Source organism: Rhizoctonia solani, chromosome 13 (genome assembly GCF_016906535.1).
Source record: "Rhizoctonia solani chromosome 13, complete sequence".
Lineage (NCBI taxonomy): Eukaryota > Fungi > Basidiomycota > Agaricomycetes > Cantharellales > Ceratobasidiaceae > Rhizoctonia > Rhizoctonia solani.
The window spans coordinates 1,786,419-1,812,862 of record NC_057382.1 but is presented as its reverse complement, the minus strand read 5'-3'; the positions used below and the strand labels follow the sequence as shown (position 1 = coordinate 1,812,862).

Genomic DNA, 26,444 nt, shown 5'->3' with positions numbered 1-26,444 from the left:
GAATTCTCAATACTGAACAAGAGCAGATCAGCCGTATACTCACTGATAACCTGCCACGGCAGCAAAAACCTAGAGAAATCCCCGCATATATTCGCTTCAGTTAGCTCAAATTATTACAAACATATGGGAGCTTCGCGTTCTACCTTGGACACAGTGCCTCCTTCTGAGATAGACGTCCTTTCAACTGAGGGAGCACGAGATGAATTCAATTGATTATTCCACCGAACACGTTTTCGAGAATCCTCATTGTCGCTCTCTTCTCTATCACTAGGAGTTATTGATCTTTTGCTATTCTCCATATTATGAGGTCACGTTATAGGGAGTGGAAGAATATATATCCTGTGGCGGGTAGGTACAAGCTGTTTCCTACGTCAATGTGTGATGCTGTGTTGAATTTCACGTGACTTGTCTTTTAACAATTTATTACTCGGACTAAACACGATTTGTCGTTGGTTGGCTTTACGTGAAGTCGACCCGACTGAATCCCCAACTACGTAGAATTCTTACAGAGTCCGAAGCTATGCGAATAAAAACTGCTCTCTGGCCCTCATTTATCAATTGATTGTCTATTCGACAGTTCCGAATTCGTACCTTGATTCCTGATGCAATTTGGCTAGTATCTTCGGATGCCCGAGGCCGCCAATCATCAAAGAGGATCTATGTAATACATTGAAGCTTACGGTATTAGGCTGTCATTTATCAATTGATTGTCTATTCGACAGTTCCGAATTCGTACCTTGATTCCTGATGCAATTTGGCTAGTATCTTCGGATGCCCGAGGCCGCCAATCATCAAAGAGGATCTATGTAATACATTGAAGCTTACGGTATTATGGCTGTGAAATGATGACCTGCGAAGAGGCCGCATGATTGAAATCCGCTCAGTGATGGCGCAACATAGATCCCGCTGCTACGCGCGTACGGTCAGACTCCACCTCCTCTATTCTTTCCAGAAGGTATATAGCCTATCATCAATGACCAGCAACTGCCCCCTCACTTCACACGTGCTTCGCTATCTCTTGTTTCTAGCTATATTAAGATCATGTCTCGGGTCTCAGATATTGGTACGCCATCGGAAGCTAACGAGTAAGTGTTATTAAACTCTGTCTTTGCATCCAGCCTATTTTAATATTTACAGGGCCATCGGAGGCGTTCCTACACTACACTAGTAAAAATCAGTATTTGCTGATATTCGGCCTTTGATTAATTATTGGTACTGTAGCCTTGATTTTCTTTCTCGCGGGCGCGGTGAAGTCCTTCGCCTCTTCTTTGAGGTATGTCCCTATTGTATCTTATCTTTTAAACGTTGTGACAGAGCTCGATTTTACCAGGATGCGGGGATTGCGTTCAAGGACCATCGGATTGCATTCGAAGACTACAATGCCCAAGTCAAATCGGGTGAAATCGCGAAACTCAAGTAGGGTCATCTTCAAAAACAACTAAATGCACTCTAATCATACGTTCCTTCTAACAGCCCTCTCAAATCTTGCCAGTAGTCGAGATCGGAGGTGCAAAGTACGCACAAAGCTACGCGATCTTGCGCCTCCTTTCTCGTCAATTGGGCAAATATGATGGGGAAGAACGACCTAGAACGTTACTATGTTGATGCAATCAATGATATTGCATCCGATTGGCGCACTAAATGTACGTGCGTTTTTCCTGAAACACGGAGGATAATTTAACGCAGCGACGCCTCCAGTTATCGATTCAGCATTCCAATCGACCGATGCCGGTGTTGGTCCCAAGGCAACTCAGGATGATCTCAAGCACCACAAATCATTCATAGGCCCCAGTGCGCTGATCTTCCTACCACAAATGCTGGGCTTATTTGATTGACGATTGAACGACAGAGTTCGCTTCGGCTCTAAACGCCCACTTGAGCGCGAATCCGCTTTCAAGTAGAGGACCCTTTGTGTTAGGAAAAGATATCACATACGCCGACTTTGTGTGTATTGGGCTGCACGTAGCCCAGCAAGATGACTAATCGGACTAACGGTAACAGGTTATCTTTCAGATTGCGCATGACGAGGACTGGCTAGGACTCGACACCAATCCACGTCTCAACGAACTGGTTCAGGCCATGAAAGCACGCCCGCGTCTTGTGTAAGTATAATTGGACTATGTTTTGTTGAAGGTGCTCATCCCTCTATGTAGCGAGTACTTCAAGAGCGATCGTTATTATAACTAGTCCGCTCAATATAGAACTCTGCCGCCCACGACTCCCCTGTGTCTCCAATGTATCGGCTGAATTTAAATCATTTCTATTTATTATTGACACCGGCAAATATAGCTAAAACATATCGTGAAATTAATCCTCGAAGCTTTTATACACAACGACGGCGTCAAAGTATTCTTCCCCGTTCTCTGTTTTCAGCCTGCCTGCCTTAGGGATCAGGCCTGCACGCGTGAATCCCAGCCTATCCCAAATAGCGAGTGACCCTGTTTGTTTGCGTACTGTATTGAGGGTTACTTGTTTGTTCATTTAAAGGCTACACCGGCTACTTACCACGAGATTGAACACGCTGGCCTTGTATCCTAATTGGGGCGCATTCCGTACATAAGATTCCCCAAGAATTCGTCCCAATCCCAGGCGTCGAAATGGAAGACGCACAACAAACCCGGCGTTGCATATCTGCTCATCTTCGTATCAAAAAGCATCGGCCAGGGGGAGGTTAGCACTCACATGCGATGAGCGGCCTGGATAATTCGGTTTGACCTTCCAAGTATTCACAAATGTCAAGTCAACTGGAACCAGGGTTATCGGATCTACTTCAGCCACTTACATAGTAGGAGCTGAATTTGTCCCAAACAGATTCAGCTCGAATCCCGCATACAGGAGAGAAAATGGAAGTCTTACCCCACTACGCACTCACTCCAGTCCCTCCCTGCCCGCACCCGCTCAATATTCTCGCTTTGGAGCGCCGCGACCTCTCCGCTCGGGACGATCAACCCCACAAATACATCGGCGGCGAGAAAATAAGCCTCAAATGCCATCTGATCCATCGGGCCTTCTTGAGGATAGGTTTGCCCGCGCTCTAGTTCTTGTTCAAACTCCCCGTGGAGTAGCCCCACCAGATCTTTCGGGGCTGTTTCTTTCGTGAGATGTATAACCAATACTGTGCTCGGGTTGTTTCGAGACATAACTCAAAGTCTTCAGTGGCTCCTTGGAGCGATTGGAGGGGTTGATATTGTGCCGTAGGCGGACATTCCGTTGTATTTGAATGAAGACAAAAAGTAGACAATTGGTACGAGTTCACTCGGAATAAAAACGAGCTATTTCATACCCACTACAATCTGGCAACAAAGAATACCCAGGAGCGACCGTGCCCGCTTGCTTCGATGGTTTAAACCTTCCCTGAACATGAGATACAGGGCACTCAGCTTGGCAGCTTCCCCCCCAGCTGTGTGAATTCAGAATCGGACGCCGGATGATAGGTTAGACATATTTATTAGGTTAGGGATCAATTGAGACGCCGGATGATAGGTTAGACATATTGATATTATCCGGGATCAATAGAACACAACCGGTCAAGCTTTCCAGAATTCGCGAGGCGCAGCGTACCACATGCTGCGCTTACGACTAATACCAATTGAATTCGTATGGCTGTTCCAGAATGGACCAGGCAAAGGGCAGAAAATAGCAGTTATGTGTGTATTGATACCGAAAGATATATATACATTGTGTCATTTCACACTGACACGATTGCCCAAAACGCGGGTGGAGATCACATCCGATCTGACATCCAAAGGGGCTAAAATCCCGATGAAAACTTCGCCGACGATAAGATTAGATGGAAGCCAGCCTTAGGGTGCCAAATATAGTAGAGCTTATAAACGTCTGTTCGCACAGCTCCTTATGGTATGTGTTCTATTCAGCCTTTGGCTACACAATACTGAGATAGGTGCGCGTACCGTGAGACGCAATATGCGATACGCCACCAAGGAGCGGTACCTAGAGACGCACGTGATGGAGTTTCTTTTCTGCCAAGGTTCAGTTGACAACTTGAAATTCGCACGTGGCATGATCGAGGAATTTTCACGTGGAGATTTCAGCCGGGCCGTATCGGATCCTTCAACACATGATCTACATTTGCCGGTAAGGGGCAAAGTGAAATAATTTGCAGGCTTCCTCCACTCCATCGACGATGATTTGTTTGTCCAACTCAATCGCGCAACCATCAAGTCCGCCGCCAGATATTCCGTGCCCTAACCCACGCATCTAATTATCATTGTCCATGCTTTTCTTCGACCGCTTTTAGCAAAGTAATCAGGTATTCCGAGTGGTCCGAAGTTTGACCAACTTGGACGTTAATCGATGTTCAGGTGACCGAGCGAGTTTTCTCCTGTACCTCCGAGACTTCCAGCATGTTACGGGCTGATTAAGAATTTTCACGTACGTGAAACCCATCCATGAATATCGTTGCGCCGTGAGAGACATCTATTGTAGGAGGACCGGCAGGAAAGCCGTGAAGACGTGCCTAATTTGGCAGTGTTAACCGAAGCCAAGCATACATCTGTAGATGCGGAAGCAGATCATTTGTGGGAGCCCCTGAATTCTTTGAATTCTTACAAATGGCGGCAGACATGTGCACGTTGGGGCGTTGTCCCTGAGGAGATGTATTCAGCTGCTCCGGGTCCTGCGGCGGCGGCGACTGCTTTGGGATGTACGAGCGCTGCTCCTCTACTGCACAAAAGCGTCAGAATGTCGCTCAAGGGAGCTAGAAGAGCACTTTTATTTCTTGCCACCCCTCGAACCTGCAATCTAGACAAAGTCTACGCCTCTGAATCAAACGCGTTGTGGAGCAAGATGGCCCCTTTTTCCCAATGGCCAAGATTTGATTCTAGATTTATGGAAATATACCAAGATAGTAAACTCGTCAAACGCAATGAAAATTTAGCTGGTACTCGAACAGAAGATGGCCTCCAGCAGAAGCCCAGCCGTAGCGCAATTTCTATAGAAGAGTGGATTTAGGAAATCGGCATCCATTTCTAAACTAGATAAGGCTTCACATAGCCTATCGGCGATCGGGCTCATGGTCCGCAATTCTGCATAGCGTACCGCAAAGCCTTTACTATAAGGAACTCCGGTGTTACCTATCTTTCGTCTCGTGATGCCTTTTGCCGTGGGGCCAGCGCGCAGCCAGCGTGTACAGGCACCAGATAACGATTATGGTATACTCGGAGTAACTCTGGACTTTTAATCCAGTCGACAGCGGAAAAAGAACCCCTTTGACCTTAGGCTAAGGTGTTTATCACCACGCGCCAAGCTGCTTCTCGTTATGGCCCTATGGACACGCCTTGGGCGTCGGCAACCATGCTAATTGGTTATTCCAATGTTCGACCTGATCGGGAGGATCGGGAGCGCTGATCGGGTTTTGGTGTTCTCAATTCGCCGTGAAGGTGGCGCCGGGCGGCTGCTGAGTGACCGTGATTCTTATGCGCCACCACTCTGCCTCGCTCTTCACCTACTGATTGACTCGTTTTCCTTTGACATTTTGGGGGAGCAAATTTCATCGTACCCTCTTTCCTTGCCGCTGGGATTATACGCAACGAGGCTGGAGTCATTGTCCTGCCGAACACTGATTTACGCACTGCAGCTGATGCTTTTTATAGCGATTACGGATCAGGCAAGCTGTCCAGTTCATTGTTAAGTGGGCGCTTCATTCGTCGAATACTGTACCGCGAGGGTATTAGTACGGTATGTTCCTTCGGTATCATATAGTCAGAGTGCCTTGCTGATTCATCTACCCGGCCGAGACTCACACATCGCAAGGGTGGAACCGGGTTCGCTAGAACACATCTACCGCGCAGCGTACACCGATATTTTCTGATAAATGAGTATTCTCTAGATAGCCGGTGACGTCTGCGTTCGCATCTCTATTCTCCTGATGAGCATTCACAGTCCGCATGTTCTTGGCAAGGCCGCACAACGAGGATGCGCCCAACCTGGATTAGACTCTCAATTCAATGGCGAGTTGAATCTCACATTTTCAACAAGCCAATCATGAGATATATCTGGTTCAACGATGGCTAGCGCCATGGCCATTCAAATTGACATTCCACTTCTTCTTTGTTCGTTGGCAAAAAGTTCCACCATGCTAATCAATGAGTTTTCAAATCGATAAACCATCACATCTTCCAGGATGGCAGAGATCCGATTTACATGAGGATGTACAGTACCTCTCGCGGGGTAACGGGACCTGGATCCCATCCTACGCGGGACGGCCTAGCTCCACCTAGTCATGCTACCGTGTTTCTCGGTTTCAGTCGGATCTCGTTTCTATTTATGCGATTCGATATGTTTCGATTCGTATCCCAGCGGCCGAGCGGGACTGGATAAACAGACTCAAGTGAGACCACACTGCGGACCGAAGAATATAGGCGAATATTCATGGCAAGTCACGTGTAATCTCACACGGTGGAGGACAAGGTGGAAGACCAAGGTGAATTAAAAAGCAGCTTCGGTCTTGGTAATGCGTTTGGCTTATTCATGTGCTGGCACTGGCTGGGAGCGAGTAAACTTATGCATGTAGTACGTCTATCTGGCATATGAAAAAGAAACTAATCACGGTCCGCTCGATTGACATGTCGTGTGCCAGTGACGGCATATGTGTGCGGGTGTAACGGCCCATGGATTAAGCTGGGAATCATGACGTTTATTTTTACCATAATCACCCCAACACTCTCGTAGCATCCTCCCACTCCAATCAAGCGCGCGCCGGGCGTGTATGCGCGACGAATCGACATCCACTCCAACAAACTCCACTAATGACGATATTAATTACATTCAAAAGTCAAATGAACCCTGTTTGACAATTCTGCGGCCGTATCTGTCCTCAGCTGAAGCGGCCTTCATGACTGGGGGGTCCAGAACATGGAGCAAGTATAATCCATGACACGAACGCTGGTCGAAAAAGCAGTCGGCGGCCGCATCATGATGCTCCGTCACCGAGGCGAATCTAAGCGCGGTTGGTTGGCTGTGTGGTGTGTGTTCCGAGGATAGAATATGTTGCCGCCGGTTCGCCTAGATATTGACCTGCCGCCCGGTAAAAAAAAATTATTGCCATCAATATATTCAGAATTACTAGAATTATACAAGTGTGCCTAGGTCTGGGATTGGTAGCCACTGCGAACCGCCCAAGCGCCACGTTGGAGTGCCAAGTAATCGTGTGCAGTTTAAATGCATCCCAAGACCCTGAAACGACAGGAAAGGGGAGGGGGGCGCAGCACGACGAAGAGCTGAGGCGCACGCGCTGTTCGAGGGGCCCACTCAGATCGCAGAAAGCACAGATCAAATAGCGGTGGCAGAATGTGGGGAAACCCCATGTGCGTCATCCGCCGACGATGTGTAATTATAACCGACGATCCCGTTATCCGCTGACATGACCTAAAATAAGTTTGTTGCGACAGTAATAGTTGCTATAGTATATATGAATCGCGGGTTTTGCCAATGATCATGGAGGGATACGGTTGCATGTGCCGATATTAGAGGGTTTAGGATAGTGTAAACCCGAGCCGTAGTGCCGTACTCAGCTCAGTCTCCGAATTCAGTCCGCAAAGACTTGGCCGAGCTTGGTATGCCCAAAAGTCCCGGTATGGAAACTGCAGTAGGTTACAAGAAGCCATGATGGAATGGGAGAGATTGCACCGTGCGAACCATAAAGTTTCGAGCCTCGGAACCCAGTTTCGCACGACCCGGCCGAAGGAGCCCAATCTGGTCAAACAAGAGATGAAGGCATGATAGATTGGGTTGATCTATCTATATTGTCATTACGATGGAATAGTACCCGCAGCGGCGATGGATCTGCACGCAAAAGAGAGGCTGACAGTGGGAGCCAATTTCATGGCCTTGGCCCTCGGGCGCACAGGACCCCGATAGCAATAGCGTCCGCCGTACCCGACGATTACCTGGTCGGCAAGCGGGTCATATTGGGGATCGAGGCGATCGGCAGGCGCTTACCCGCTGGCACGATTTTACCGAGGTTTCTAGGTGTCTGACCTGATTTGAAATAAAAACTGTCGGAGGAGCTCGGGATGCGGGGCGGCGGGCCGTAAGGTACTATTCTGAACTCAGGCAGACAGTGCGGACGAATGTCATGCGGACATGAGTGGAATTAAACTATACGCTCGGAAGCATGCAGAATTATGGAAAGGAAGATCTGGGATGTGGGTTCCTTCCTTGGTGACACCGGTTGGTTGGGATGAGGCACAATTAATAGAGCCTTTGTTGTACAGTCGGTAGGCGGAGGCGCAAGCGGATGTGACGCAAAGTGGGGCGCGTATAGATAGGTCTCAGAGGTTAGGATAAGACAAAAGTCTGTACACAAAGCGGCGGGATGATCGACCTATACTCCGCCCTCCAAGACATTACGACGAGGTCAGAGTCTGTTACCCAAAAAAGGGAAGATACTGCTAGCCATACTGGACTACCGCCGAGTTCCTAGGCGCTCAACGCCTAGTAGGACAGCCGAGTCGATCAGAAGGCAGGCGGTGCGCCGAGTGGTGCGCTTGGTCACTGCGGGCAGTGATCGTCGGTGACCGAGCGCACGTGACCGTGGTGAATGGCGGGTGGGCTCGGACGATGGTCATATTGGTTGGGTAATTCGATCGAGTTACTTTTGGGGCGCATCATCGCCTGACGGAGGGCCTACTGCGGCGTGGTAGTTGCCAAGTATAGTGATGATGTAGGCGGTGCTCAGGGGCCTGAGCGCCTTGCGGGAGATGTACGTTGGTAAGGCGATGGGTGAGGCGTGTGGTTGTAACAGTTTCCAGTAAGTTGTGTTACGGATTGAAATTGGCCGAGGATGAGTAAATGGGTGAATAATTGAGTCTGAGTAACCCGAGACGGACACCGTCTCCGGCGTGTATTCAGCGGATGATGACTGTGCGGGGAAGGGAGTGGTTGAGTGGAGGGGCGTGGAAGGCGCCGAGAGAGAGTCGTGTATGCAGACAATCCGAGCGCAACGGGGATGTTCAGGACGTAGACGCATGTAAGGAGCACGCATATTCCACAATGTGGACAGCCCCGGCGCATCATGCTGAGCCCGTGCCCTGATGAACCCAATGAGAGTGTGGATAGCAGAAGGACCTGAATAGGCAAGCGTTGATTGGGAAATGGAAGCATGTGTGAAAAAAGCTGATCGCTCCGCTTTTTGGATATTGCTTTTGTGCCGAAAGGGGGGAACCCTTTTCAGGGTTCACTGGTTTCTGCGGGTCTTACCATCTCGTCTCGTTGTGACAAGTAGAGATATAAGACCGAGCCGCGGGAGTACCCATCACCCCAGCACCCAGCGCTCTACTCCCCACCGACAGCGAGCGACTTACTACGTCTACCATGGCTACTACAACCGCCCACTACCAATCTCGTGCTTCTCCCCGCAGAGCCACCAAAGCGTCTGGCCACCAGACACAAGCCAAGTACACTGTAAGTCGATAGTGGCAGCGAGTATATACATGGGCTCATTTTACATTCTGGATTAGTCTGCACCTGCGGACCAGTACTACGGCCATGAAGATACTGCGAAGATGTGTGCGAGATTTATTACGCATCTTTTCTCTTGCCCGGATGTCCCACCTGCGACGTCACAGTCTGCGGTCACTCCGAGCCTTGCCCACTTTGTGGCCTATGCCCTCCACCGAACCCGCCTACACTCGTCGGTGACCTTCTGCGCTCTGTATTTGCTCTCGCGCTTGAAGAACCGGTTCCCCGCGGCCCGTGGCTCGTCTGGCCACCGCCTGTACATCTCTGCGTTCATGATTGCCTCCAAGGTCATCTGCGACGACACGTATTCGAACAAGTCGTGGTGTGTCGTTGGCCAGGGCATGTTCACGCTGCGAGAGATCAACCAGATGGAGCGCGAGATGTGCGGATATCTCGAGTGGTGCCTCAACGTCAAGCCCGAGGATCTCCGTGACTTCGAGGCCACGGTCCGCAAGGAGTACGGCTCTGCCTCGGCCGCCCCTGTGCCCGTCGTTGTCCCCGCGCCTGCCCGCCCCACAGTCGAGTCGAGGAAGCAGTCGGCCGACTTTGGGTCCAACCCATATCCCTCGCCGGTCTCGACACCGCCCTCGCCATCTCACTCCAACTCTACATCCCCCGCCTCATCCACATGCCAAACACCGCCATCCGCCGACCCAGTCAAGGTCTCGGCAAAGGACGTCCCCGTCGAGCGAAGTCAGCCCTTTGCTTACGCCGCACCAAGTGTGTGGTAAGCCTCTGTCTTTCGCACTTCGTTCTACCTCGACTCGTTCGTGCGCTCGGTCTCCGCCCTTGTGCCGGTACACCTGAGCCCGCCGCTTCTCGTGTGTGTTCAATTGTCCTGTCCTGACCCCACTGTATTTTTTATTTGGGTGGCCCTGATGGCTTTGTGTTTTTATTATGGATATGTCCTGTCTGTTGTCTCCCTGTGTTATTCTTGTCTTGTCTCACTTTCTTCTTCTTTTCTTTTTATTTCATCTCCGCAACCACATCACGCTCGCTATCACGTTTTCCTTTTTGCCAGCCTCGATTCCCTATTGCTGGCCTTGTTGCCTCCTCATCGGGCTGCTTCTCTCTGCTACATTATATTCACTTAATATTTCCCTGTCTCTATTTGTCTCTCTCTCTCTATCTCTTGTTTATCTCTCCATGCACACATGTGTTGTCCTCATAGTCCTTATGACAATCAAAACGAACAAATCATGACAAGTCCATTCGCGTGCAATTAGTATCAACACCTTCGCCCTCGATTGGGCACGTTGGGTTGCATATGCTCCTAGCGGTAAGTCCCACTTTGATTAGGTTCGTTGGAGCTCATACTCGGCCTCGGACAGCACTGAGGTGCCAGCGCGCACATGCTCCCATATGTCTCCTACATTTCGCCCCACGCGACTACCCAACATTAGTCAACTTGACGCCGGGCTCACATCTCATTTCGGTACGGCCCATGTCTATTTCTGACAAAGTTGCACAGCTCAGCCTGATGCGATTCGTCCCGTCCTCGGCCTCCCGGGCCCTGCGGCCAAAGTTCGGCGACATTCACTCCCATATTCCGATCCTCTCTTCAAATCCTCCGCCCAGGTCTTGTCTGCCCCCTTCGGAACGCCGTTACCGTCAGCGCGATATGACCCATACCGCTTGAAGAATCCATATCTTACGGCTCACCGAGGTCCCGACCGGCGTTTTGCAATTTTACAGCATTACCCCTTGGCCCTTGCTCGTATGCACGCATAATCTGGTGGTGCGTTGCCTGATTTCATATCGTCTCCACTCGATGCAAATTTTATTAATCCTCTCTGCCCCAAAAGATTCATATGCACAGGATAAACGTTACCCGGGCTTGTATTATATCTCCTTGATAGACGTCATTCAGAATGGGTACGTACTACGTACAACTTGACTCATTCCAGGCCTGGGAACACCTCTATAGAACACAGGATACCTATTCCCGTTTATGACCCCTTTCGACCCTTGGCACCTGTTCCTGCTCCGCGGAGAAAGGGATCGACCGCACAAGCCCGCATACACACGGCTGCCGGCCGTACTTGCCATCCGTCTCAGTCTCGGTTGGCGTGAGTAAACGAGATGGAGATGTGCCGCTTGGAGCAACACGACAATCAACTCCTGAAATCAACATCTTCGGTTGTTTTTAATAACTTATTTCGCAACACGTGCATATATGGGCCCCGGATCCTCAAGGCGGACGACAGCATGATTCGACGGCCTCCCTATTCTGGTCGAAACCATGGCGTGTGGTCCACCTTGGCTTCTCCATCGGGTGGTCTCAGCGGCTTCCGACCTCATGATCGGGTGTGTGGCATCCTACCCATAAATGCCTTATCGGGCACAGTGCGCGCTTCTTTTCTTGTGCGCATCTATCCTTAAAGTGGAGTTCGTTCCTGCGCCTGTCATCTGTTGGCCATCATGAGTCTGGATACACACCTCTGGATGAGCGCTCCAAAGCGGCTAGCCGAGCCCGGGCTCATCAACTCCGATGGACTCTATGTTGCGACTCGCCCATGAACTTCCTGAATCCCGCCCGCGCAGGCACCCACCCGGACGAATAAATTTAACCCCTCTCCCCTGTCTATGCCTCGTGTAGGTTTGGTGGTGCTGCGTAGAGACCGGGGTGGGCGTGGGCGTTTATAATTACGGCTACCCAAGACTATAGCCGATACATGTGTGGGTTTGGCAGCTGATTTCCGAACAGGTTGAAGCAGATGTCAATCAGACACACTGTTCCTTTTCCCATGTTGCATGTGGATCGGCGCGAGCTTTGCAGCTCGGAACTGCGGTGCTATGTATCAAATGGGTCGATTTTTATCGCGATATGCGCTGGCGAGTAACGATGATGAATGGTGGAAACCCGCCGATTCTTATTGGAACTGTACGTATGCCGACCGTTGTTCCTTTTGGAAACCGGCTCGATGTGGCTGGCTGCGTGGGATTGGGTTGGACATGCGTCGGACCTCAGGGAAGACCACGATGTGCGCTCGCTCGTTTTTGGATTCTGCCGTACAAATCACCTCTTCTCTTGTCCTCGGTCCCCCTCCACCTCCCCTGCCCTTATTCTATATCCTTTGATTCGACCTGGGCGCTGGTGTTTGTCCTCATTTCTGGAACCCCCTCGAGATGAAATTACCCTTGGCGCTTTTCCTCCCTTGGCGGTGCTTCCGGAGATAATCGGGTCGATCCCGGGCCGATTACCGACATGGAATTTCTGACAATGCGGCTGCAAGGGGAGGAGAGAAAGAGAGAGGATCATCATCAAGTCCTGTCGTTCATCGACTGCATCCACGTCATCATCGCGCAAGAGTCACGGACACTCTTCGGACCTCCGAACTCAACCCATGCCTCGTGCCGCCGATGTCGATTGACTCAAGTCCAGAATAATGAACGTCTATTATCATAGTGTACGCTCCACCGAGGCCAAAAAAACCAGTTCCAGACCACCAGCCCTTGTGAAGATCGTGGAATAGTCTATCTATCGGACAACGTACGCTCATGATGTCACCTCCACAAAGAATGCAAGGCAAGCTTTTCAGCCGTATGACATCATCTATTGAGTCTTGTCGTGCCTAATCTTCCGTTGCTCTCCCTCCACCCGTGTATATGTGTTGTGTCGGGCGTTGTGGGGCGCGTGGTTTCTGGCCCTTCTGGTCCCTTGGCGATTAGCAGCGCTCATATATGACGGCATCTATCTCATTCTGCCGTGCCGAACGGACTTGCACAATGCGTATTACATAGCCCGACTCTTTTTTTTTCTATTTACACTCTCTTATTTGGTCTATTCTCCGACTCGCTTAGCGGTACCCACTTGATCCAAGCGCTTATCTTCATGTACCGCTTAGGAATCCAGGGCCACTCGACCGATGCGAGCGAGTCGATATCAAACGCGGATTGTTCCAGTATTGTACAGAAATGCAAATCGTATTTGTTGTGTTTATAATTTGAGTGATGCAACGTTGCCTTCAAGGTCTGTTCCTGTTGGCTTGTATGCGTGAGTAGAAGGGTACGCGCGTGTACCCTCCCCTCCCCCCCTCCTTCCTCACAGTTCGAACTCGATCATCAAGGATAATGTTCGATAAGTCGATGGACGAGCGTCCGTAGCTCCATGTCGATGTGCGTATTTGACACCCTACACGTGTAACCGAGTTAGACGTCTATCCTATTACTCTATGCTCACCCTCGTTCGAATTAGCACGCTCTTTTTGGGGGAGGGAGGGGCGAACACCAATTGACAAAGGAACCAGAAAGTTTACCGCGCATTTCGGTTTCTCTCAACGTGTTCGGCAAGGCGGCTTTCCTATACATCGTGTTCGAAATCGAGCAGCGCATTTCAGCATTTCGCTGCGGTTCTTGTTTTATATCTATACAATCGACCTGACAGTCCGTCCAAGAAGAAGGAAAGGCGCACATCAGGGCTGTATCCTGCACATTCATCGCTGTCGTGTGCCCCCCCCCCCCCGAACGGTTTGAAACGTTATCGAGAGGATGGTGAAATTTCCCACATTTCAACACAGGCCTCTGCTTTAAACACCGGAAAGGTTCAAAGAAACGGATATTTTCGAATTTATTGTTGGAGTCTCAAGATGGAAGTAGGAGCTGCGCCACCCCACACGCCACGAGCGATCGCCGGTCATGTGATCTTTATCGTGGGGGCTGCCTGGTTTCACATGACAAGTGTTTCAGATGACTTTGTATCATCTGTTGCTTGCCGGACCCAACTTGGACGTGAATACATAGAAATTTTCAGAATGAGTAGGCTCGGCGTTGTTGAGCGCTCCATAGGCAAACTTTATCGCTTGTTTGAGATGCGTACGGTACGCATCGCATTTCATCTTCTCAAACTCAGCTCGTGATTTAACGTTTGAGCTAGTCCTCTCTGTTGTCCACGCAGCAGGGGCGGGAGAGAAAAGCATCTGGGGAATCGGCCCGGAAGGCCCCTCTTGACTTTGCCCCCTTGCACATCGCAATCTATCCTGGGCACAAGGGTTTGACTCGGAACTGGATATAGGCAGGACTCGAGTCCACAGGTTTCAACCAATATGAGTTCACTAGTTGCGCCCAACGCAACATCCGCGACAGGGGGGGGAAGAGAAGGGACCTAATCTAGCTCATGTTATTGTTGTGAGGTGCCGAACGCAGAAACTCATTTCTGTCTAGCTTGAGCCTCAGTTGCCTGGAATTGACGAATTCGCATTGTTGCGCCTCCCCCCTGTAAATCGCAAATGGACTCGGATGTGCTTCGGAACGATTCTACTGACCTATATCGGGTCTCATGCGCACCTTTACTCTTGCTGTACGGAAATCGCCCTTGCGCGATGCATCATCATCTTCACCCGCGCATGATGAACGACTGTATAAAGATCGATCGAGAAGCTAGGGGTTGCGCACATCGCGAAGGAGGTGAGGCTGTCGAGTTTGAACCAACCGTATCTGTGAGCCTCTGTGATTGAGGCCGTTGGGCCGTTAGGGCCGGGTTGCGATAGCCGATGCTATCGTTACCACCCGCCGAGATCATCCGGATGGTTGCCTATTTTAGATGAATCCTGCCTTGTACCCGGCAGCTTGATAAAGCATCACTTCCCGGTTAAGCGACGAGAGCTGGTGATTGAGCCTATCGAAACCATGATAGACATTCGTGTATACCTCGCGATGTCTACAACACCGCGCGATGCCTGCGAATATGCTCGAGGATACTAATTAATGAAATCAGTCACAAGCATTCTACCCCAGTGACGTCGCTGGGGTGATATGCTACTTGGGTTAGGGGCACACTCTGAAAGGCACAGAAAGCTATCAGAAGCATACACCCTAGACCTTGTCCAAGCATGCTTTTTCTCGCTGGCATGTTGAGTTGCTGTATCATTGTGGCTGATTGATTGTCAGCCACCCTATGCATTCCGCTGAAATCACGCCCGGGGGTGCAACTCTTCGCTTAGAATACGCACGCCCAAGTGAAAATTTTGGGGACCTCAGAAGATTGCGCCCATGCGGCATGCGCGGACCAAAAGCTCTTCATCTGCGTACGGAACTTGCCCAATATCAACATGGGCGCCTCGGAATGAGTATACTCCATTAGGATATTAACCTCACGTGGACCAGTCGGTGCCTGTATATCTCTCGGATTTTTCCTCGGTTCATGAGCTGTCAAACCAAGTGCTTGCCAAGTTCGCGATCTTGGTTTCCACGGAGAATACATGCCACCATCTGGGATTCGCCGACGCTCATCTGACTATGATAAATGAATAGCTCTTGTCGGTGTGGAAATGGAATGCTCAGGAGCTGTTGATGGGCCGTTCCTCGGCGTGACTAGGGTGGGATTAATGAAGCGCCTAGCACGGATAGAACATCGCTTGACTGGCGCCCCAACCCTCAACAAGGGGAAGCCGGAATCGAACGAGCGCTGGCGATCTCTGATCGATGAATGGCTAGACTCGTCTTGGATCGGGTCCGGATGAGTTCGTGCAGAGTATAGCTGGGTCTCGAGCAAAAATTGGTCCCATGGAGCGATTCGTGGACGAAATTAATCCAATGACGCATGCAATGTAATTGGCGTCAGTTTTTTGTACATTCCGATCGTCGGATAATTGTGTTCATGGTATTGTACAATGAAAGGGGGCGAAATGAACATGAAGCACCTGCCAATACCTGTTCGGGTTCGGGCCGAGGATTCGCTTTTTGGCGTAAGCGGGCACGGAGCCCCGACGAGCGCTTTTCGGCAAAACTTATATAGCACTACCAAACTAAACTGCATTGTCGGATCAAGCCAACATGCGGGTAATATGTTTTTGATCGCCAAAGCCGTAGAGTGCATGATAGGTTGGTAGCCGCTGAGAAATGTGCTCACCGACGTCTGGGCTATGATTCCGGACTCGAGTAGGTACGGCGCCGGGGTTGCCGGTGCACATATCGTTGTTCCGGCATGATTCCCCTATATAATGATTAGAGCAAGGTTATCAAGCAGATTTCCCGGATAGAGGCGCTTTCTAGCCTAGCCAACTATGGTGTAAGAACCATCCGCACTCCGTCATGTCCAAAGATATCCCCAGGTTACAAACTTAGCAGTCGTACCTATATAGATATATGCGTCAAGGTTGTGATGAAATTCTTTGAGATGGGCACTGTAGGACAAATGCACCTAAATACTCGCAGATATCCTTGGTGCACTGTATACGGGAGAGCGCGAACCTCCGCAGTCTTATGTGGGGGTAGAGGCGGAATTTCAATGGTACATATTAATTAAAATCTATAAAGCGAAGAGTTGTGCTACAGCACATACCTTGTGGTAAGCGGATTCATTGAGCTATTATCGAGCTTAATATCAAAACCTTTGATCCAAGGAAGGAGATCCACCGTACTTCATACAGTACTATATAAATTCTATGCATATTACGGGACGCATTACTCAACAATAACTGAGCGAACCTACTCATTCAAGCTGTAGATCATGTTGGAACTCTTCAATTTAAATTTAAATTTAATAGGCACAAATTCCTCTATCTTCGCATGAAACTACGGGGTTTCGCGCCCTTCCCCGTGTTCACAATGTTCGAGATATCTGCGAGTAAGTAAATAATCGTGCCTCATGTAGTTCAGATCAACAAGTACCTCCTAATATTGACGTATATGAATAGCAATTCAAGCGACACTACTGCTGAGTTTGTAGCACTCGGATACTTTTGGCCACCAATAGTGCTGTAGGCGGTGCTGCAACTATGCTCGGGATTTACATTCTGCGGGCATAAGAGAACAGGTATAGTGAAATAAATAGGAAGCGAGTATTATCAAGTGCTAGACTGACTGCGCAGGGTGAGGTAGCTGCGGTAAGGGGATCGCCGGAGTGGAAGTGTTATAGACCGGCTGCATTGGGAAGTATTTCCCGATCCGGTTATTCAGCCACGTGATATGGCTGTGTTTGATCGCCAGTGGCTCGAACAATGGACTGTGCCTTGCCCTTAAACACTTATTGACTACGTGCTGGTATCACGTTTTTATAGACACACTCCTTCCCCGGCAATTTGCTTCTTGCCCTCGGCCTTTTAGAAAAACCATCACTCATTCACATCTGATTTGGCCAACATGTTGAGCACAACGCGCGTAGGATTGAGGATGCTCGCTCTACGGAGGGCACGGGGACCTGGCGCAGCTCCTTTACGCGTCGCCGGAAATATATACAATTCACAACGGGGACTCAAGCTTTTCCCCCGTTTCTTTGCGAGAATGCTACCACTCAAGCAACAACACCCAGTCGATCAAATAGAAAATAAAGAACCAAAGCCGTCGCAGCAAGAATATGCTCATAAACACGCCGACACTGGCATTGTTAATCCCGTTAGTTTGCCAGGCACGGGCATAGGGATGTTTGGGTTCGGGTCCGGAGGAGTTGACGCGATCATTACCACTTTGATCGGTATCTCGGTTGGTAAGTAGTAACGAGAGTGCTCGTGTTGTTACGTTATGGAGTTGTTCATTTGGGCACATACAGTCTTCTTGGGTGGAGTTGCGTATATAGAATGGTACAAAGCCAATGTCTTAAACAAGGTCGGTGCTCAGTTATGTATATTGCCTATTCTTCAGCTCACCTTGCATATAGATCGAGAAGGCGTTCGAATCTGGATATGATCCAGCTCTAGAATGGCTCAGTCAGTCGCCTCATTCAACGAATGAAGTAGATGAGGACGGTACGTTAGCACGGGCACTGGTGTTGGTATTAAACTAAAATTATATACCCAAGGTATACCCATTCTTCCGCAGTCCAGCAGACACATGAAGCGTGATGAGCAAAAGATTGTTGATTCAATTATGGAAGGGAAGGATCGTGGTCATTATCACTTATTCATGGGGCCCAAGGTGCGGAATATTTAACAATCAACTTCAAACCCCAAATCTGAACTGTGACAACAGGGCTCTGGAAAAGCGACAATGGTACTCGACGCGATGAAGAAGGTCGACGCGGATGGGGTCGCTATCTGTGAAGCGCATCCCGACTTGGAGGTTTTCCGGTATATTTTCTCAAGTTGTTGACAGCCTAGGTTGGATCGCTAAATTACAATTTAGACTCCGTTTAGGAAAAGCCTTGAACTACGAGTACAATGAGGATTCTCAGACAGGACTATTCCAGAGGCGTGATCCTCGCGAAGGTAAGTTCGTTTAATGTTACAGTGAACTTTGCTCAAGAGCACAACGTCAGGTGGTCCTCGACTTGACATTGAACGAGGCGAGTATTCTATTCTTTGGGTTTAATTTCTTTCTAACATTGTGTTTGTAGCCATGAACAAACTCGAAAAAGTCGCTTTCCGAAGAGCCAAGAGGACAGGGCGCCCCATTGTACTAGTGATCAACAATATCCACCTTTTCAACAACGATGATGAAGGCAGGCTCCTACTGCAGCAGCTACAACAGAGAGCCGAAAGTTGGGCCGAAAGATGTCAGTGCGATTATGTCCATCGCCATATTTTAGCACTAATTATCCAATTAGCTATTGGAACAATGGTTTTCCTAAGGTGTGTTGATTGGAAGACGTTAAATCAAGTTGTTCAAGTATGCGTAGCGACGACTTCTGGCCGTATCCTGTCATGCGTAAGCCATCACACATCCTGTCCGTAATCCGTTATATTCAATAGTACTGCAGGCCAAATTGCGAATCGCATGCATGTTCACGCAGTCAAAGATCTGGGCCCCGATGCTGCGTATAGGGCATTCCTAAAACTCCGCCAAGATACGCTCCAGAATCAGAGCCAGGAAGAGAGCGAGTCAGAGCAGACCCTTCGAGACGCAGCAGCAGCATCTGGTATATATTATTTATCGGGCTATTTATCATGTCTGACATTTAATATGATCTGGATAGGCGGGAGGCTGGCATATATGAGCCGACTGGCTCGGTCGACGGAAAGAAAGATGGAAGATTCCATCAAACGTCTGAAGCAAGGGGAAAAGGCGTGGTTACTGACCAACACTGGATTGATTCCTGATTGTGATGACGACGTTATGGATGAGGTACGACCTTGGGGACATTGAATCCAACGTTTTACTAACTCTGCCAACTACAGCAAAAATGGTCGAGCTGTACTTGGTTATTGCTGCGCGAGTTTGTTGAGCGCTGGGAACGGAAAGCCAATGACCCCGAAAATCAAGGGAAGCCCGTCGAGATGCCCAGGATCTCATACTATAAATGCAGGCAGATCATGACGCGTCCCGATTTCATCAATCGTAGGTTCGGTTACTGACGCGTTTATGCTTGTACGACTGACTCTCAATCAGAGTTGGACCACCTGAATATTATATCCATTGATGTGAGCACAAGGATAGGTGGGAGGATAACTGATTATTTAACGCCAATTGCTTCATAGGCCAAGCACAAAGTCCGGTTGGATTCTATGCTCACTCTGGAAGCTGCTAGACAGGTCGTGAGTAAAGAAGGGTTCGATGAGCTTCTCCAAGGAGTGCGCGACCGCGTTGATGAGATCGAAAGCTTGCATCGCACTCGAGAACTTACTGTAAGAGCCTTGTCACATGTCTACCCATCGCCTGCTAACTATCCTCCGCAGTTCAAGGACGTGGAAAGTGGTGACCGTATCCGGGTCATGGTCGACAAAGGCGGATCCAGATGGAAAATCTTCTAGTGATCGCGTTCTCGCTTTGATTGACGATAGATTGTATTCGGAATTGTTTAATTTGTGCGGTTATCTCTGCTTGTCTGTTGTATGTTTGTTTCAGTACGTATGATGACACAACGTATATCCTTTCTGCCTTGCTTGAGGCTTCTAATGTGGTCTAGGTCTTTGTTAGTGAGCGTGCTATTGCTGGCGGATTATATTGGATACATTGAGCCAATGAAAGCCAGCAGGGCGCCCAGTGATTATGGCGCATACGCAGTAAAAATACGTGCTAGCGATAGGCGGGAGCGAGCGTTACACGAGTAAAAGAGTCGGGCAAGTTGAAAGGTAAACAAACTACCTCCCGAAGTGCCTGCGCCATGCAAGCCGACGACAGACCTACCCCACCCCACGTCTAAATTTTCCCTTCTTTACTCGTACACTACCCTCTCCCCCCCCCCCCCCGATTTGATTTCATCAAGGCCGCCGGCCACTTCGCGGACATAGTCGGATAGATGGCTATCATCCTTCTTTTCCGCCTTCTGTTTCATCTCTTGCCGCTTCCAGCCTATTATTGCTTTATTCTTGCTTGTTGCACTATTCCTGACCTCATCCTGATCTCAACTCCTGCTGGTGTCTGTCCTGTCCGCACATCTGCTTACAATTTACTACATGGTACCGTGGTGTTATGCCCCAAAGTATCGTATAATTCAATGATTTTTTCCCTTCAAAAAGTTAGGTAGATGTCGGTCAGGCCCTTTTTTGCATTTAGATTCAAGATCTCCCCATTCAAAGTGAGAAAGCATGCAATGCATCACCTTACCGTATATGTGTCAAATCCTATCGTTCACTATCATGCAATTGCATTAAAGTAAATGTATAACTTGAATAGATATTCCATGCCCATATGAGGGCAGGGACCAAATTCGTGAGCGCAGTGGCTAGTCAGGTGGCAATGATGACCAATCAATTTGTGCTTTGAAAGCGTGGCTGTGTCGAGTTCTGTGGTCTCCGCGCCACTGGTGTTGTGAACCATCACCAAGGACTCTTTATACACCCAATTTTCATCTGAAATTTCTCTGGAATTATGGGATCTGATTTGGTTATGGGAGCTCCCCAGGCCACGGCCTTGCAGGTACAGTAAATTAGTGATGAGATTAATGTTTTGCTCACTGCGTCATTATTTAGTCTGCCATCCAAAAGGAACTCGTGGCCAAAGGGTATAGCGATGAGTCTGGTGAGTGCCTTGTGTTAGGTATACGATATCTTGCTCACCCAGCTCAGACATGGTCATGGCGGAGTATATTACGATAATGCTCATCAACTCGAAAACTGCTGGTGGGTTTGTTTATTTTGATTTTTCCACACACGTATCTTACCCTTCCTTCGCCTTCAGAACAGATTACCGCCGAACTTATCGATTGTAAGTTTCAAAACCTATTGAACTGTGCGGAAATCTAACAACATCGTGCAGTGGTGGGCCCAGAATATGGTACTTGTATTGCTGCCCGTGTTTGATCGTAACCTAATGTCATTTTTGTAGATACTTCTTTTACTTCTTGGCTCTTCGACGAAATTGCCAAGATATCTGGTGGTTCCACCGGAGGGGCTGGTGAAGCACAACCAAGTGTGCCAGATGCGCAATCGTACGTCTCTTAATCATAAGCTTGAATCTATTGTCTTACTATATTTCAGAACATCGACTCCTCCCGGCCCCAGTGACGCCGCTGGAGCGCCTTCACCTGGCAACAAACGACGTGCCGATGGGCGTTCACCCTCTCCTGCTTCCAAGGCTCGTCGTACTACGGACCTTCCAGACCGACCTCGCGCCATGCGTGACGGCCAGTCTGGCAATGAACCACAACCAGTCCGAAGCTTACTTGATCGTGTCGAACCACGTGAGACACGTAGGCACGGTGGTAATGGGTTCGACCACGTACAAGCGCAGATTGAATCGGTCACGCGTGGTGGGCATCATGGTGGTCGGATGATGGGCGGTCGTGGCGGGGGTATGGGCATGAATGGACACCATCACCAGCAACAGCAACAGCAGCAACAGCAGATGATGATGAATCAGATGATGGGCGGTGTAAATCCGATGATGTTCCAAGAGATTATGGCGAATCAGATGGCGCTCATGTCCCAGATGGCTGCGAACATGGGAATGATTCAAGGTGGCCCACACATGATGAACCCTGGAGCCCCCGGCTTCGGGTTTCCCAATGGGCATGGTCAAGGTCCTAATACCAATGGGCGGGGAAGGGGTCGTGGAGGACGCGGAGGTAATATGGGAGATCGGCCGCAAATAGGAGGTACACAACAAGGTCCCTCTCAGCCGCAGCAGCCTCCACAACACCAATCTTCCCAACAGAACCAGCCAATCGTATCTCCTCAACCTAGACCTCCTCAGCCCGCAGTTCCTCTCAATGTCCCTACTCGCCCTCAATCGCCGACCCTCTGCAAATTCGGAATAAAATGTACCAATGCAGCATGTCGATACTCGCATCCGTCTGCCGAGGGTGGTCTAGTACTTAGTAGCGAGTACTGCGAAAAGGGACTGGAATGCAAGGATGCAGATTGTAACAAGGGTCATCCCAGCCCTGCGGCCATCAATGGTGAGATCCATCATAGTCAATTGTCATTCACGTCCACTGACCTACCCTGTACTGGCATTAGGTGTCCCTGTGCAAGTGCCAGCTCCTCAGACAAGATCAAGTGCGCCAACGGGTGGTATACCATGCAAGTTTGGTGCTGCGTGCACACGACCAGGATGTGCGTTTGTTCATCCACAAAAGGGGGGGAAACCGTGTCGATTTGGCATCAATTGTACACGGTACGTCGGAATTCATTCCTGCTGATTACTGCGTATTGATTTATTCATATTATCGGCTGCTCATTTCCATATACGGTTACCTACCCTCCCTGCGCATCGTTAATCTCTCTATTTCAATGAACACAGTGCGGATTGCACATTCGACCACCCTCCAGGTCGGGTCCTTCCCGGCTCTGCACCTCAAAAATCGACGCACAAGTCAATGACCTTCCGAGCAAATGCTCCCGTCCCCGTGATGCAAAGTGGGCCAGTGTCCAAGAAATTTGGGCCAGGCGGAGTGCCTGTTACGAACGCCGATGGCACTAAGAAGACTGAAAGCGAGAATGGTGGGGACGAGGACGACGTAGAGGCCGCGCTTGCTGGCGCATGAAACAAGAAGTCATCACTTCTGGAATTGGTCTATATAGTCTGGTGTTCTATGTAATGGTTTTTCTGCTTTGTTCTCGATCTCATAACCTATCATGTATGATGCGAACTAGAAATGGGCTTTGGGGTGGATGAATGGCGCCAATATAGTTAAAGCGAGGCCTAGTCTCGTGCCAACGTTATCCCTCATTACTTTGTGATGCTCGAAAGTTAACTCAGCGAGATGTGAGATCAATAGTATTTGATAGTGTTGATATAACATGCTTGTGTCCGGATACATATGATGGTGGTAGCACAAATACACATAGCACGAAACACGACCAGGGGAGGGCAAAGCCCCTCTGGATAAGAGGGGGTAAAAGCTGGAATAGCGATAGCGACAAACAAATGGTGCGGGCAAACTTGAGTTAACCCTATTTCATTCAGGACATGAGTGAGAGCTGGGGTACTCTTGAAATACATCGTTTAATTCTTTGGTTGGTTGATTTGGACTATTTCTTGTCCGAGCCATTCTTTCCTTTGCCAGATTTTCCAGATCTGGAAGAAGACGCGTCCGACGTACGAGTAATTTTCCATCCGACGGGTCTAGGAGTGAAGGTCGGTTGGGATGGTGTATCGTCCTTGGTTAGTGGTCGAGGAGGGGGTACGAAGCCGTTCAGTACGGGGAAGTTCTCTCCCGCTAACTTGCTAAGCGGTGGACGAGGGGGAGGGTTGGTGGGAGCTAGTCGAGGAGGGGCTGAAGCAACCTCCGGATTGGGGGATGGCACACGAGGGATACCTAACGTGGCGTGTGCATCTTCATCGACTCCAAGCAGCCAGTCGGGAATCTCATCTTGAGGAACCCCTGAGCTGCGAGTTAGTACATGGCTGTATGCACTGGTCAAAAGATCGGTTACACGTACCTTGCGGGGGTTCAACAGGAGTGGGCTGTGGGGTTCGCTCAGCTTCGTTGGATTTGTTCGTCGATGACAGTCTAGTTTCGGATTGCGCCGCGGATTTTGACGAACCATTCGTGGAACGGCTGGCTAGATAGTTGGATTTAGATACAGACATAGTTGTCTACGTAGATCGACTTACCATTGCTACCTTGAGAACTGTCCTTCTGCTTGCCTTTAGACTTCGATTTCTTGTTCGGTGGGGTTGGGTCAGGATATTCGTTTGGATCCATGCCCCAGTCGGAGGCAGAAGGTGCGGTGACCCCCCAAGAAGAGTATAAATCACTTGGGGCAAATTGATCCAAATCAAACGATTCGATGGGCTGGTCTCCACGAATATCTGTGTTCTTATCTTCAGGAATAGTTTGTTGATTTTCGTCAAGATTAAGAGGCGGGTCGGGGTAGTAGACTACGTCAATATTGGGCTCGTCGGCCCATGAAGCTTTAGGAGTCCCAGGAGCTTCTGGCTCAGATGCTGGCAAAGGGTCTGACTGCTCCAGAGGTGTATTCTAGTGATCTGGTCAGACGGCAGTGTTGAACAGAAAAATCGAACATACTGTTTCATCATTGGCATTGGATCCATTGTGCAAGAGAGGGTCTTTGGGCTGAGTTGAAGGGGACAATAACGACTGGAGGGGGACAGACTCGACGTGTGTTGACATTGGAGTAGGGGCTAGAGAACGTGGGGACATAGGGGTAGATCTGGTTGTGACACTTGCAGAGTCAGTTCTGTGGCCATTTCCTCGTGCCTTGCGCTTCTGGCCTTGAGATTTATTGGTAGTGGAAGTGGAAACCGACCCTTCGCGAGATGTGCTAGTTGGCGTTGACCTAAAATTGTTGACAGAAGACTTGGGTCGATCACTCGGGTGAGAACTCCAGTTGGATTCAGATGGATTTCTCCGCCCCATGTCAGGCGTACCCCAGGTGTTATCGGCTGGAGTACCCCAATCATGTGTAGGTTGGGTATCCCAACCACTCGGGTCCTGGTTGTTTGCCCAGTTAGATGCATCGGTGGCTTGAGTCTCGGCGTCGGGCTCTTTTGCGGCTGCGAATCTCGATCCGCATAGTCGGGAGGTGACCAGCCAGGTGGGTGCTCGAACCAGCACTCTTTGCTACGTTTGCCCAGTTCAGAAAAAAAGAGCATTCTTGGGTAAATATGAGGTGTTTACCGTGTACAGTCAACTCCGAATTTGCACTCTTTGTTGCGCTTTGTTGGGCGTTCGTCGGGTTGAGCTTGAGTTGGATTCAAAGAGCCTGGGGTCGAAGTCCCTGCGGGAGTTGGATCCGGGTGATTATACCAGCATTGTTCACTATTGAAGAATAAATCAAGGCAATCAGATTGTAGTGAAGTTTTGTAAACATACCGTGTACATCTCGACCCATATTTGCAAACTTGACCTTGCGTCTGGGCTTTGTTGTCTTCATAGGTGGGTTGTGCAGTACTTCCAACTGGCGTAGATGATGGCCGGTTGTATTCATCTGTATGGTTTCTTCCTGCAGTCAATTTATTAGTAAGGGGCTACGGGCGTAAGTACAAATGTGACGACATACTCGGAGGCGCAACGCCAGCTCCTTGGATACTTGGGTAGGGGGGCACGGCAGGGCTACGTATCGTATCTCGCGCAGTCTCAAGTTTTTTCTCAAGATCTTGGATTTTCGCGAACAAGTCGATGATTAGCCTCTGATAGTGGTCGCGTTAGTTTATTTCTCTTTTGGTGATAGGTAAAAATATCTCACCGACTGACCTGCGATGGTCTGAATCAAACACGAGTGATCTAATCAAAATTTCAACACGATGAGAATTGGTTGACCCGCCAACCAAAAGGCGCCTACCGGGATTGTTACATGAGGCGAAAACTGGATCCCCCATCGTGCTCCGTTCGGGTCGTTTCGAAAGTAATAGGCGGTAAGAATGCGGGGGGCAACTGCGTGGTTTTAAAGCCCCAATGAATGTAAGATTGGTTACACTTTTCCAAACGAGATCGATCCGGGGCAATGGGTGGCTAGTATGGGATCACCACTGGAAAATCTCAGGTGGTGACGATCGTGCTGATATAACAGATATCCAGTGTGCCTAATTCAAAACATCCATTCCCGAAAACCTAAGAAATGTGAGGAACCAAGGGCGCTGGGGATGGTGGCTCTCCAGAGGCTTGGAAGGATGGCGTGGCAAGTCGACTGCTTCCTCCCCGGATCATTACATAAACTATATATCTCCATATGAGTAGGCCA

At 49.4% G+C, this 26,444-nt stretch overlaps 7 protein-coding genes across 7 annotated transcripts; 6 read left to right on the top strand and 1 right to left on the bottom strand.

Moving 5' to 3' along the window:
• Positions 1–1,041: 1,041 nt before the first annotated feature.
• RhiXN_07409 (uncharacterized protein) lies at positions 1,042–1,420 on the top strand (the record flags this gene model as incomplete). The annotated part of the gene is made up of 4 exons (XM_043327225.1): positions 1,042–1,085; positions 1,138–1,167; positions 1,222–1,273; positions 1,331–1,420. 4 exons carry the CDS (start codon positions 1,042–1,044, stop codon positions 1,418–1,420), a joined length of 216 nt encoding a protein of 71 aa, XP_043185697.1.
• A 147-nt stretch (positions 1,421–1,567) lies between these two features.
• RhiXN_07408 (glutathione S-transferase) lies at positions 1,568–4,971 on the top strand (the record flags this gene model as incomplete). Its single annotated transcript, XM_043327224.1, has 7 exons — positions 1,568–1,643; positions 1,699–1,791; positions 1,850–1,944; positions 2,002–2,102; positions 2,154–2,186; positions 4,332–4,392; positions 4,447–4,971. The coding sequence occupies 7 exons, from the start codon at positions 1,568–1,570 to the stop codon at positions 4,969–4,971; spliced, it is 984 nt and encodes a 327-aa protein (XP_043185696.1).
• Positions 4,972–9,333: 4,362 nt separating this feature from the next.
• Positions 9,334–10,211, top strand: RhiXN_07407 (Cyclin, N-terminal domain; the record flags this gene model as incomplete). Its single annotated transcript, XM_043327223.1, has 2 exons — positions 9,334–9,423; positions 9,480–10,211. 2 exons carry the CDS (start codon positions 9,334–9,336, stop codon positions 10,209–10,211), a joined length of 822 nt encoding a protein of 273 aa, XP_043185695.1.
• Positions 10,212–10,842: 631 nt separating this feature from the next.
• Positions 10,843–11,211, top strand: RhiXN_07406 (uncharacterized protein; the record flags this gene model as incomplete). Its single annotated transcript, XM_043327222.1, has 2 exons — positions 10,843–10,915; positions 10,952–11,211. 2 exons carry the CDS (start codon positions 10,843–10,845, stop codon positions 11,209–11,211), a joined length of 333 nt encoding a protein of 110 aa, XP_043185694.1.
• Positions 11,212–17,562: 6,351 nt separating this feature from the next.
• On the top strand, positions 17,563–20,105 carry RhiXN_07405 (AAA domain protein; the record flags this gene model as incomplete). The annotated part of the gene is made up of 15 exons (XM_043327221.1): positions 17,563–17,905; positions 17,969–18,024; positions 18,077–18,164; positions 18,218–18,333; positions 18,388–18,485; positions 18,541–18,623; positions 18,752–18,910; positions 18,962–18,986; positions 19,034–19,062; positions 19,115–19,273; positions 19,331–19,479; positions 19,533–19,692; positions 19,744–19,775; positions 19,833–19,979; positions 20,031–20,105. The coding sequence occupies 15 exons, from the start codon at positions 17,563–17,565 to the stop codon at positions 20,103–20,105; spliced, it is 1,719 nt and encodes a 572-aa protein (XP_043185693.1).
• A 1,060-nt stretch (positions 20,106–21,165) lies between these two features.
• Positions 21,166–23,281, top strand: RhiXN_07404 (polyadenylated RNA-binding protein NAB2; the record flags this gene model as incomplete). The annotated part of the gene is made up of 9 exons (XM_043327220.1): positions 21,166–21,213; positions 21,267–21,315; positions 21,363–21,416; positions 21,475–21,501; positions 21,553–21,570; positions 21,622–21,724; positions 21,774–22,693; positions 22,755–22,911; positions 23,038–23,281. 9 exons carry the CDS (start codon positions 21,166–21,168, stop codon positions 23,279–23,281), a joined length of 1,620 nt encoding a protein of 539 aa, XP_043185692.1.
• A 487-nt stretch (positions 23,282–23,768) lies between these two features.
• On the bottom strand, positions 23,769–26,082 carry RhiXN_07403 (uncharacterized protein; the record flags this gene model as incomplete). The annotated part of the gene is made up of 9 exons (XM_043327219.1): positions 23,769–24,121; positions 24,180–24,302; positions 24,355–24,721; positions 24,770–25,319; positions 25,382–25,522; positions 25,577–25,706; positions 25,764–25,893; positions 25,950–25,987; positions 26,046–26,082. The coding sequence occupies 9 exons, from the start codon at positions 26,080–26,082 to the stop codon at positions 23,769–23,771; spliced, it is 1,869 nt and encodes a 622-aa protein (XP_043185691.1).
• Between the last annotated feature and the right edge of the window lie 362 nt (positions 26,083–26,444).